The sequence below is a fragment of the Drosophila melanogaster genome, chromosome 3R, assembly GCF_000001215.4.
Source record: "Drosophila melanogaster chromosome 3R".
Lineage (NCBI taxonomy): Eukaryota > Metazoa > Arthropoda > Insecta > Diptera > Drosophilidae > Drosophila > Drosophila melanogaster.
The window spans coordinates 5508842-5520508 of NT_033777.3; the positions used below are offsets into that span (position 1 = coordinate 5508842).

At 44.5% G+C, this 11667-nt stretch overlaps 2 protein-coding genes across 4 annotated transcripts in view, besides 1 other annotated feature; one reads left to right on the forward strand and one right to left on the reverse strand.

Moving 5' to 3' along the window:
• The window catches only part of Nmdar1 (NMDA receptor 1), a 14487-nt gene continuing 2820 nt past the window's right edge, over positions 1–11667 (reverse strand). The window contains exons 2-15 of the mRNA NM_169059.2: positions 7371–7637; positions 7177–7299; positions 5583–5807; positions 5263–5465; positions 4410–4575; positions 4239–4344; positions 4015–4175; positions 3731–3947; positions 3454–3649; positions 3174–3386; positions 2540–2968; positions 1656–1828; positions 1346–1602; positions 1–1284 (exon numbers count right to left, since the gene is read on the reverse strand). Of these exons, the coding sequence (NP_730940.1) occupies positions 937–1284; positions 1346–1602; positions 1656–1828; positions 2540–2968; positions 3174–3386; positions 3454–3649; positions 3731–3947; positions 4015–4175; positions 4239–4344; positions 4410–4575; positions 5263–5465; positions 5583–5807; positions 7177–7299; positions 7371–7547 (2994 nt within the window). The 5' untranslated portion in view covers positions 7548–7637 and the 3' untranslated portion in view covers positions 1–936. The remainder of the gene's footprint in view (positions 1285–1345; positions 1603–1655; positions 1829–2539; positions 2969–3173; positions 3387–3453; positions 3650–3730; positions 3948–4014; positions 4176–4238; positions 4345–4409; positions 4576–5262; positions 5466–5582; positions 5808–7176; positions 7300–7370; positions 7638–11667) is intronic.
• Itpr (Inositol 1,4,5,-trisphosphate receptor) overlaps positions 8276–11667 on the forward strand; it is a 22295-nt gene continuing 18903 nt past the window's right edge. For all 3 annotated transcript variants that reach the window (NM_001300251.1, NM_169060.2, NM_169061.2), the window contains exon 1: positions 8276–9047. The gene's annotated coding sequence lies outside the window, so the exon portion shown is untranslated. The remainder of the gene's footprint in view (positions 9048–11667) is intronic.
• Positions 9755–9838: a mobile genetic element.

Consider the following 11667-nt stretch of genomic DNA (forward strand, 5'->3'; position numbering starts at 1 on the left):
GCTTTAAATATTTATTTTAGTCGCATAAACGGTTTACACACGCAAAACATTTAAAATTCAAATTCCACTAATAAATATTGTTTGTTCTTGAATTTCGTTTCTTATGCTTCACATTTATGCTGTTAACTTTCACACTGAATCCTATCAATATGTTATGTATACATATGTATATGTATATATATAATCTTGTTGCTTAAAAATTTCGTTCAAGCTTCCTTCAGTTAAATTTACTTTGTCTAGTTAATTGCTTTCTGGGAATTGCCCTTTCTTGGATTCTGTATCCACTTTGCAATCGATGAAATTTATGTTGTTCAAGCTTATTTTGTATAATTGTACATTTGTATATTGTACAGGCTATCGGAGCTTTCAGTTGAGGTAAACTTATGCCCAGATCAAAATCGGGTTTGAGATTTTTTTTTAGATGAGAATAGACTTTGGTATACGGCTTGCAACAATGGGTGGGTTTTGTGGTGAATTGTGTGTTGTTGAAAGTTTCTGGTCATGCATTTATCGATCTACATATGTATATTTTTTTTCCATAGAAGTTCTATTAAAACGCTGAGAAAATCTAAAGCGGAGATATAGTAGTTAGGGGAAACAGTATGCACATTGAAAGCGTGAACTCAGATTGAAATGAAACTACCTCCAGCACCTTACATAAATCCGTCGAAAACTACGAAAACGTAATAGACCATCCAATAATACACCTAGATATAAGACCTCTGATATAACAGGACCAACGACGGAACAATGCAAAAATGACATAAATGTTGTGTGAGATTACGCTAATCGTCCTTTTTTCTTTGGTCCTGGCCATTCCATTCAGCGATAACAATCAATTTGCTACAGTTAAATTCTCTTTAGCTGGCTATCGCCATGGGCTGAGCAATGATAATACTTGATTCTAAGTTCTAGCTGCTTTGGCAAAATGTTAACTTAGACGACCAGATGCGACACGTCGCTGGTGTATCCGGGCGAGTAGCGAGGTGGCAGGACACTCTGTTGGGGCCGTGTCTTGCCCAGCATGGGCATGGGCATTCCCGGCTGGTTGGCAGCCATCACCTTCGGACTCTGGCCAGGATTGCCCAGTTCGTAGGGCCGACGGATGCGCAGAACGTCGGCGGCGTCTCCTGGCCAGGCTCTCTCCGGTCCCAGTCGCTGACCGAGGCGAGGATACCGGCGCTTGTCCACTGCCAGACTGATGGTGCCCGGGGCATGGGTGGAGTTCAGCCCCACGTTGTACTGTCGCTGCATCGCCAGCGAGGCACGAATAGTCTTTCGTTTCTGGGGAAAGAAGAAAGAAATTGCTCTTATTGCTTTATTCAAGACTGCGTGGAGTACCCACCTCTATGGTGCCCCGCCACTTGTCCGCCGCATGTCGGGCAATGTCCAGGCGCTTCTGCTTCTTCACCTGGTGCTTCTTGTAGATGACCTCGATGATGATCAGGCCCACGCCGCCGGCAATGCCCACACCCACCAGTATGAACACTCCCGCCATGTTTTTAAGCCCAAGAGTGTTGGGCGTCTTCTCGAACAGCTCGCAGTTCTGCTGGACGTGTCCGTGAAAGATCCACTGTTTGTCCAATTTTTCCATGAAACCGCCTGTAAGAAAAGTCATTAAATGCCGTCCAATGGTATGCATATGTAACTCCTACTTTCGTGGAACTCCAAGATGGCCAGCGTGACCGCATCCGTCCAGGGCGAGCCCTTTTGCAGTCCAATCCCGTACCCACTTCGTCCGAACAGCTCTCCGGCTGTAACTAGTTCGCAATCCTTGGAGGCCTCGTACTCCAGCCGAGATGAATCCCAGATGAAGGCCATAAGCTTGCTGTGGACACAATCGGACGTTATTGTTATTGCTTGACCGGTTTGGATTTGGTGGAGGGGGTTACAACATGTAGGAAGAAACGTTCAAGAAACTAGAAAGATTTGCGATCTTCGAATGCCGAAAATTGTCTTACCCTTGCAGATGCTTTAAAGGAATGCTCCTATTATCCAAAATAAAATTATACGAAATTCTCTTTTACTTTTTCTTTACAGAGATGTGTGATTATGTTTACACTTTTAAAGTTTCCGTGATCACGACGTTCATACGACGTTCATACAAAGACATTTAGTTAGGTATACTTCGAACAGACCATTAAAAATAAGATACGATATTCATACACTTAAAACAATCTGCAAGGACTTCAGACATAAAGATGCTAAGATATGGTAATACAAGATGGTATAGGGGCGGATAGTACGGGGGCAAGACCAACACGAACACGATACCGCTAACGATTACAAAACATATCATATCATATCATATAATATCTAATAGATCGAAACAAAGAGAGAGAGAGCAAGAGAGATAGAGAAAGATAGAGACAGTGGCGTTAAGTGGACTGAATTGAATTGAAGGTGGCGTTTTGGAGGGTGAGTAATAGTAGTAGTAGTAGTATAGATGTAGTCTGGTTCTGGATCTGGACAGTGGTGCGATGACATGCGATGCTACGCTCATTTACGAAAAGGATCGGCGGCCTGAAGCAATCGTTACCCCTTCTTCACATCCTGGATGGCCTGCTCGGCGGTGGCGTAGTTGTTCGCCTCCATGGTGCGATACATGTTGGAGAGCTCCACCTGGCGACGGAAGTACATGTCCACGGAGGAGCCCTTGACGGTGGCGCAGGTCAGGTTCTCCATGGTGTTCCGCAAGCGGGCGTCGTTGATGCCGCTCAACTTGGTCTTGGGCCGCTCCAGCACGAGGAAGGCGGCCAGGTTGGCGGTGTACGAGGCAACGATGATCATAGCAAATCCGGCCCAGACCATGCCCAGCACCCGGGCGGAGAAGCTCCGGGGCGTGCCCTCGCCGATCCCGCTGTTCAGCAGGACTCCCCAGGCGAACCACACCGCGGAGCTGAGATTGAGGGCCTTCTCCTCGTTGCTGTCCGAGTGCGAGAGCTTGAAGCGTCCGAACGGCGAGAATCTGAGTTCGGAAATTTGGAATTGAAACGTGTGGTTAATAGGATCCGGATCTGCAGGCCACTCCAGGCGGGGATTAGCTGGTCGGGGTGCCATTCAACCGTCCAATGCAGCAGCCCTCTGCTTCGCTACACTTTTGCTTGGGTGGGTTTTTGTGGTATGGTGGGGGTATGGGATGGGATGGGGTGGTAGCCCCAGGATTCACTCACCTGTCCAGCAGGTAGAGCACGAGCGCCACAACATGGACCGACACCATTACCAAGATCCATAGCGTGTTACTAAACGGCTGCAAGAAAGACACGAGAGTACTCGATCGTGACGGTTTCTTCTCGAGTATTGTAATGCCTTGGTATTTGAATGGCTTCGAGAATTCAATGTACTCGGCACGCTCCGGATTGATGGTTAGTGGTGCCACGATCATGCTAAATGGAAGTCCGGATTAGTAGGTAGTAGGAGGAGTCGCATGCTGGCGGATCCCGCATCGCTTACTCGGCACGTTCGTTGACCAGCTCCCCGATGAGGCCCGTCCACTCCTTGCGCAACGTCATCGCTCCCGTGTTGTTCCGAAGGATGTAGTGCCCAAACTGACCATCCGGCGAGAGGGCCAGGTCGTAGGTGAAGTTGATCCGTTTGGACAGTTCGATCAGCAGGTCGATGCAGTAGCCGCGGCAGCAGAACTCGTTGGCTGTCGCCGGAAGGGGTACATTTACATAAGTTAACTATGATATTTAATAAATAAATTATTTAATGGAGTTGGAACACCAACCCGTGGCATCCGAGTTGTTGAACAGCGGACACGGACGCTCATCCGGCTCACAGCGGAACTCATCGTCGCCCATGCGCCGCACGTAGACGAAGGGCTTCTCCTCGATGGTGAGCAGCCTCAGGTGGGTGGGAATCATGATGCCCTCGGGCTTGCGGCGCTGCTTTCCCGGCCAAATGATCTCGCTGTCGTTGATCCTCATCCGCATTTTGGCCCGCATCTGTTCAATAGGTCATTTTAAAGGATTATGTTTTGATAGCTTGGGAAATAGAAAGGAAGTAACCTACGCTGTCGTAGCTGAACTTTCCAACCACGTGCTTCTTCTGCTGCTCCCGAATGTTGATCACATCGTAGCCGGCGTAGATTCGGTCACCATTGTCATCGAAGGCCACCTGACCCGTTTCGCCGGTGATATTACGGCTTTTGAGGTACTGAAACAGTCGCTTGCCTGTCGAATGTTTAGGGGATGACAATAACTTTAAAACACTATGATCACTTAAGAGTTACTCACCCGATTCCCAGTTAACGGCCGAATCGCCGCAATCCTTGGGAGCCTCGGCAATGGTCTCGTTGGAAATCATCTCCTTGATGGCCGACGCCAAAACATAAACGCTGTCCTGTTTGTTACCAAGTTACCAAATATATACTTAGGATCTCGGGAGCAAAAGAACTTAGCACTTACCCTGATGTGCCCCTTGTCACTATGGGCGTGCTCCAGCTGGAGACCCAGTACTCCGTCCGGAGTGTTGTTGGAGAACAGCGCCTGCTCCGTTACAATCCACACGTGACCCTCACCGGTCATGTTGTACTCCCCGGCATCGCGGAAGATTACTTGAGCGTCTTCCGTGCTGCGGGTGAATATAAGGTACACAAAACGCCAGAATAACAATTATAATGTCGAAATTTCAGGTTTATAAGCTAGACGAAATTAAAATCTACGGACTTTTAAAGGAGCTGTAAAACTGGAAGCAAGAAACATCTATTTTCTCAACAGTCTCATATTTCATAGATCTTCCTAGGAAGCTATGCTTAGCAAGATAAACCATCACACATATGTAAAATAATATTAATAATACACATATGTAAATGGATAGAACATCGTTCCCTCAATTCGATGAAAAGCAGAAACGACCAGTTGATTAGTCCAAGGCACGCCCATGCTGGAACTCAATCTCAGTAATCTTCTGTACGCCGCTTTTCCATTGACACCAATTTATGGAGCACATCATAAAATCATTTTATTCTGAATTGACAACAATTGACTGACGGGCTTGTGAATTAAAATTAACCAGTCATCCAAAGTAAGAAATGCATCAAGAAGCTGCAATAGTTTACTGCCAGGCCTTACATATAATTGCACAGCAAATATTCAAATATTAATATTTTTATTGATTTAATTAATAATCTTTTCTTGGTAAAGCAAAATTATCTTAGGTGAAAGTCACCAAATCCAACGAGGTGATATTTGATTATTTAATCTAGTGACGATAGCAGTAAGTACGACCACATTACCTACGCAAATCTGAGGAACTCACCTCGCGTACATGAGGTAGACCCTGGACTGGGCGGTCTTCATGTCGATGAGGTGCTCGGTGAAGCTCTCCAGCTTGGGCTCGAACTCGACAATCAGCTCCACGGTGGCGCGCACATCCACGTCGTCGTAGTAAGTCTGCGATGTCGTCTGGAAGCGACCCAGGATGGCCCGGCCATCCGTGTCGGAGCTGTGGATGATGATTACCTGTCGCCAGCGGAGCATATAACGGAACAACTCAATAAGTCAATAAGTCAAATTTGAGAGCAGCATTTCGGGGGGCAGAAGCCAGAGCATCTATGGATGGGTGACCCTGGAACGTACCTTCGTGTAGGCAAAGTGGCTGAGCATCTCCAGCCAGACATCCGCCTGGTGGTAGTACGGCGGCACCGTCCGCAGGAAGGAGACGTGGATGTTCTTGTCGGAGAAGGCCGCGTCCCGCGAGGAGATGCCAATGACGGGAATTGAATAGAATCCGCTTGTATAACTCACGGCCGCCGGCGACAAATCACCTGAGGTTTGCTCATGCGAAACGACTACGGCGTACACCTGCGGATGGAAAAGGAAAAGGGTGCCGGGGATCGGGAGACGGGAGACGGGGGATCAGGTAACGGAGAACCAAATCAATGGAAATAAGCAATGATGGAAGGATGCCAAGAGGGAGGTCTCCTGGCGATGGGTGGATTCGAATCGGAAGTGTAAATGGCGCCGAGAGGGCGTTCAAATGGCGAAGCGAAATAAGATACGTTTCGAATTCATAAGGCTGAGAATACTAATGGCAAAAATAATGAAGGCGTAGATTGAGCTACAGCATCATAAGATACTTCTGGACTTTATACAAATTTATTTTATATGAAAACTCATTTACAAGCCCTACATTTTCGAAACGCACCTTTCAGATCCTCCATTCAATGGAGTTAATGGCAGTTGATTTGTTTCCTTTGGGTAATGAAAGGTTGGCAATGGACGCGCATTTTGGGACCTGACATGATAAATTCACCCCTACATTAATGATGACAAACGATGACGCCCCGAAACAGGCATCTCATTGATTTGGACCAGGTCCAATGGGCGTGGGCTTCTGCTTGGGATGGCATCCCACAGCGACAGAGACGCTCATGATAAATGTGGCATAATATGGGAAATGTGATGGATGGAAAGCAAAGATAATCAAAATGGCAAGCCAACAAGTTTGCCGGCAAAAAGAGTTTCAGCTTTAAGTGACGAAGTCTCACACTGAAAGGTGCATTGCACTTTAAGTGCCGAAGTGCTCTTCGTCATTAGGATTTTATGGACACCTTTTTGTGCATAACAGCGATAATTTATTGCACAAGAATCCAGTTTTGTGATTTCCTTCATTGTACATGAGTACAGTGCGATGAAATCACTTATTTCATTTGAATGGTTCTTTACATTTGTACCCAGTTTGTAATATTATATATTTTTATTTAGAATAAGTGACAAATAAGTACCGATAATACTTTAATGTTGCCAAATAGTAGACAATATTGTAAATCACTTAGCTCAACTAAAGACCATCAATAATTAAAAAGATAATTATGATTATAAATCTTAGCTTTCTAATAACCAAACCCCTACAAACTCCTTCTATATATCATTCTGCAAACCTGGTTCATAACAACAAAACGCATTTAAAGTAATATTGTATAATTATAGTTCAATTTGCACATTTAAGCACTCTTTCGCTCTAAGAGCTCCAGTTGGTTAGCTCATGGATATTGGATTCTGCTGGCGCATTACCGCTTGTCATCATCCCATTTCCGAATCATTTCCCCTTAAATTATGGAAATGAATCGAACCAGGTCGGGTTAAACACAGATACGAGTATGTGAGCAGCTTCAAGCGATGGAGGAATGGTCGGAAATGAGCAGGTAATTGCATTTGGCCACCGACTTACCCGATTCTCGATGAGCTTGTCGCACACATTGAAGACCGTCTTGATGGGATTCTTGTCCATGCGGATGGTTTTGTCGTAGTAGGTGACCTTCCGCGGCACATACTGCTGATCGAAGTTGAGGTGCTGCGGTTGGATGGGAAAGCGTGATTATCGCATTCGGATTAGTGGAGCATCCAGTTAGTCAATGGGCTTGCCTTTATTGTGGTGCTAAAGTGCTCCTCGCTGTCGGAATTGCTCAGTACGCCGCCAATGTTGTACGTCGAGGGATTATCCGAGGCAGTGTGCCTCTGGGCGGCATCAATTGGCGCCACCAGGAGAACAATGGCGAGCCCAAACAATGGCCGGCAAAAAACAAACTCAGCCATAGCCATGATGCGGAAGTCTATAGTTTCTGGGGGAGGATAAACGAGGTGTTTTGTGCAACGATTTCAATGGTTTCTCGAGCAAACATCCAGCATTTTCTGCAAGTCGAAAAGGGGAGATGCCGCATATTAATGGCATTTTCCATTTCCCATTGCAGCAATGAGAATGGTCAAAGACAAGATTTCTTAAAGTTTATTTTGCTCATTTTTGAAAAAGCAGAACTTTGAATTCGCGGTGTTTTCTTACATATGTGGTAATGCCAGATCGCGAAAAAATGAATACCAACGCAAGATCGTTAGAGTGACCATTTCATTGTGTTAATAGGCATTAGAAGCAAAATCTAAGTATGTGAGTCGATGAGTGGAAAGATTTTAATCCTCGGCCAATCTATCAACATTGATCTGGAATTTTCAAGCACAGATGACTAAAAAACTATGAATATTTGAATAAGATTCAAATCTCTACCCTGTGCTGCCATGCTAACTAGTATTTAGAGTATGTTAGTATTTTATCCATGCGCTCCCATCTAATTTATCATATGGTTGGTTCTGCGGTTTTCAAACACTTGCTTATGTCATTCCTTGTCAATAGTAAATGCAATTAACGTGTTACTGTCAATAATTCTATATATGTGTGCATAAAACAGTTAAGATGTCAATTACACCATTTATTAACGGCTAACTAGTATTTTTCGCGCGGTCACACTAATCGATCATATGGTTCGACGGTTTTTAAACACTTGTTGCTCGACCGCGCTTTCAGTCGGACGTGTTTTCGCTGGGGTTTTCCGCGTCGGTCCGCCTTATCTGCGCTGCGCTGGCACTTCGTTGGAGTGAGGGAGACGGAGGAGCTGAGCGGTACGGTACACGAAGTCGCGCATGACGCGGCGCTCTGGAAAATTGCATTTTCATACGCCTTGAGCGCGTAATTTATGCCCGAAATGCTGGCCAATTTCAATTTGTTGGCCTAAACGCGACGTGCGTGTGTGGGTGTGTGTGCGTGATTGGGAAAAGTGCGTAGAAATCGACAATCGTTTTGTTTGCCCGCGCTGCTGCTGCGCTGCGACTGCGCTGCTTGTGGGTGGTCAACGGGATCGTGGGGTCGGGAGAGCCGATTGTTGACGTTGTATCGCATGCTGCCTCTCTTTCCCGCAGCCGGAATTGTTTGTCGCGTGTTTTAACGGTTATTTCTTATTGACAAAACCTCCTCTGCCGACGTCGCTGCCCCGGCATTGTTATTGTTATTGTGTGTGGTTTCTGGGCCTTCTTCTTCCTCCTCACCGTATTCCCACTTATTGTTATTCTCTCTTTTCCGCGGCTAAGTGCGGCCCACTCAAGGTGAAAATATATTAAGTTCTTTCGAGTGCCCGCGAGTGTTTGCATTTGAATAAAATAAATATAAAGTCAAATTCGATTTACGATCGTCGTCTATCGACGGATGATTCAATACCAATCACAATACAGTAGCACATCTCTACAAGGGATATTTTACATTACATACATTCTACGGTGAGTATCCCACGACAACGACAACGACAACCTGTTGCCAATCGAGCCCAGTTACTGGTTTTTCTGGTTTCCCGAAGGGCTTGCCACCAATTTAAGTAGGTCATAAGGCAATAAGCCTATCACGACCGAACCGATAGGCTAATTACCGCGATAGCTATTATCTAGCAGTCACGCCCTCGCCTTTTGATCCCACTTGATTTTGATTTCGTTCTTGCCTCTTGCTTTCGCTCAATAATTGACAATAAGCCAAAGCGAAAGGGCCAGAAATGCGCTGAGATTCAATTACGTTGCAGTGGCCACTATTTGTTGCTTACACGAATAGAAAAGCTAAGGAAAAAACATATAAATCCCACTGATTGAAGACATTTGCTTATCGGGGGTATGGTTCTATGCCAGCTACTCAAACAAAATATAAATAAATCCTTAGGGAATCAACTCCGAAGTCAAGTGTTGATTTCAACTCAAGCCACTATGTATATGAACGTGATGCTTTCCAAAATTGTTTTGTGGTGAGAGGGATTGTTTGTTGTTATACAAAAATTCTTCAAATGGGAGTGTTTAAGAATTATAATGACGAAGTAACATAGTCATAATTAAAACTCGTATTTACTCGTAGAGTGAAAGGGTATACCGGATACATATATTATTGATCAGATCGAGATTTCGGGATCTATAAAATCTAGATGTGCAAGTTTAATTCACAACGTCCGCGCCCACTCTAACGCCCACAAACCGTTCAAAACAGTCACGCCCACAGTTTCGAGAAAAGTTTGGATTTTTTTAATCCTAATATTTCTTTGTCAGTTCCTAAAGTTATGCAAATCACTTTTGGAAATTTCTCACTTGACGTCCTCTGAACTGAATGCATCTGCGTTCGAGAAAATCAACTTAGCGCCGATATTTTCTCTCAGTGCACACATCTTGATTGCAGACAGCGGAAAAGAGAGAGAGAGCGAAAGGGAGAGAGAGAAAGAGAGATGCTGACTGGGCGACGCGTGCTTAATTAAGCGCCACATTGTTGTTGGTGTTGACTGGGCAGGTGGCGAGCTATAGAGTAAGAGGCAAGATGAGGGATACCAAAAAAGATGGGGGAGGGGGATGAAAAGTGGACGTGTTGAGCCTGCTGCACGCGATGATTTCCATTACCTGGGGTAAAAAAATGGCTTTTCATCGCCAAATTCCTCTCTGGCCAAGTTTTTTTGTTGCGATTGAAAGAGCGCACTTCACTACTTCTTGATTTGCATGTAATCATGATTGGGTTAATGGGCCTATGATCACACAATTACGATCAATTATATTCACATTATAATGTCGAACAAATTACTAAATTATACAATCAATGGGACCAATAGATAGTATGTGCAGTGAGTTTCATTTATTGAAGATAACCAGTCAATTGAGATGTCATTTGCGGGTACTTTGATCAACCGGCTAGAAAATGTACATATATATTCTAATTTTTAAACGCTAGTTCGGTATAGTATTAAAATTTTTTTGATTATTATGTTTTTGTGCAATTATATATGTATATTTAAAAAAAAAAGTTGGAACTTGACAACTATTTTCTCTTTAACCACGATTCAGATGTCATCAATTTTAATATAAAGAGTTAAAAAATTCACAATTTGTTTTTGTTATTCTCTCAGAATCCCTCAACTGTAGTTGATAATTCTCCAAAAGTTGTCGTATAATTGCATTTGACATACTGATAACGTTTGTGCATGATTTTTAATCAATAAATTTTACCAACCAGCCAAATTTGTTCAGTTTTGCCACTTGTCACCATTTAAACAAACTGACCACAAAGATATTACATTAAATAAATAAAACACATTGAAGATTCTCAGGTATGCTTATTTTTTTGACCACAATCGTGTGTTTGCTCCAATTTATGTGGGCTTGCCATGAGCATGTGCATAATTCGAAGCTGAATTGAGCAGCTGGTGGGGATTTTGTGGAAGGGGGGGCGGTAAAGTGGCCGGGGTTGGCGCCTGGGAGCGCCAGCAATTAACATAAACAGGCAAATTGTGTAAGCGACATTCTGGAGCTGCAAATAAAATATAAGCGCCCGCCCCCCGCCCATCCGATGTGCACAGCCCACTTGGCTGCAATTATTAAGGGTGTGTGTGTGTTTGTTCGGATGCGGAGGTCGGGTGTTATCAATGAAGCAGACTGGATGAGAAGCAAAGTGTTCTCATCAGCGCCAGTCTGGTGTGATTGTGTGAGTATCTGTGTGCTTCACGTTTTTTCTGCTCAGGTGGGCCGAGGTCTCTTGGCTTTTCAATTGCTTTGAGCCACCAGACAGGGCCCAGACTTTTAATGAATGGCCAAATTGTTGAAAGGCGCGCTCAGCACATGTGCCCTGCATTACTCATTACTCATGTTAAATGGTTCTTAAAGGATTCTCACTTCACTCTCACTTCGCCGTCCGTCTGATCTCATATTCTATTAATCCCCATAAATATTTGATCAACCCCCACAGTTTCAAAGCTCCCAGCATCCAGATGGACGAACAGCGCACCGAATTTCCCCAAGGAAAGCTGTTACTCTCACTCACTCTGTTTTGTTAAGGGCAGCAAAATTCCCAAATGAAACGTATCGAACAAACATTCAATATATA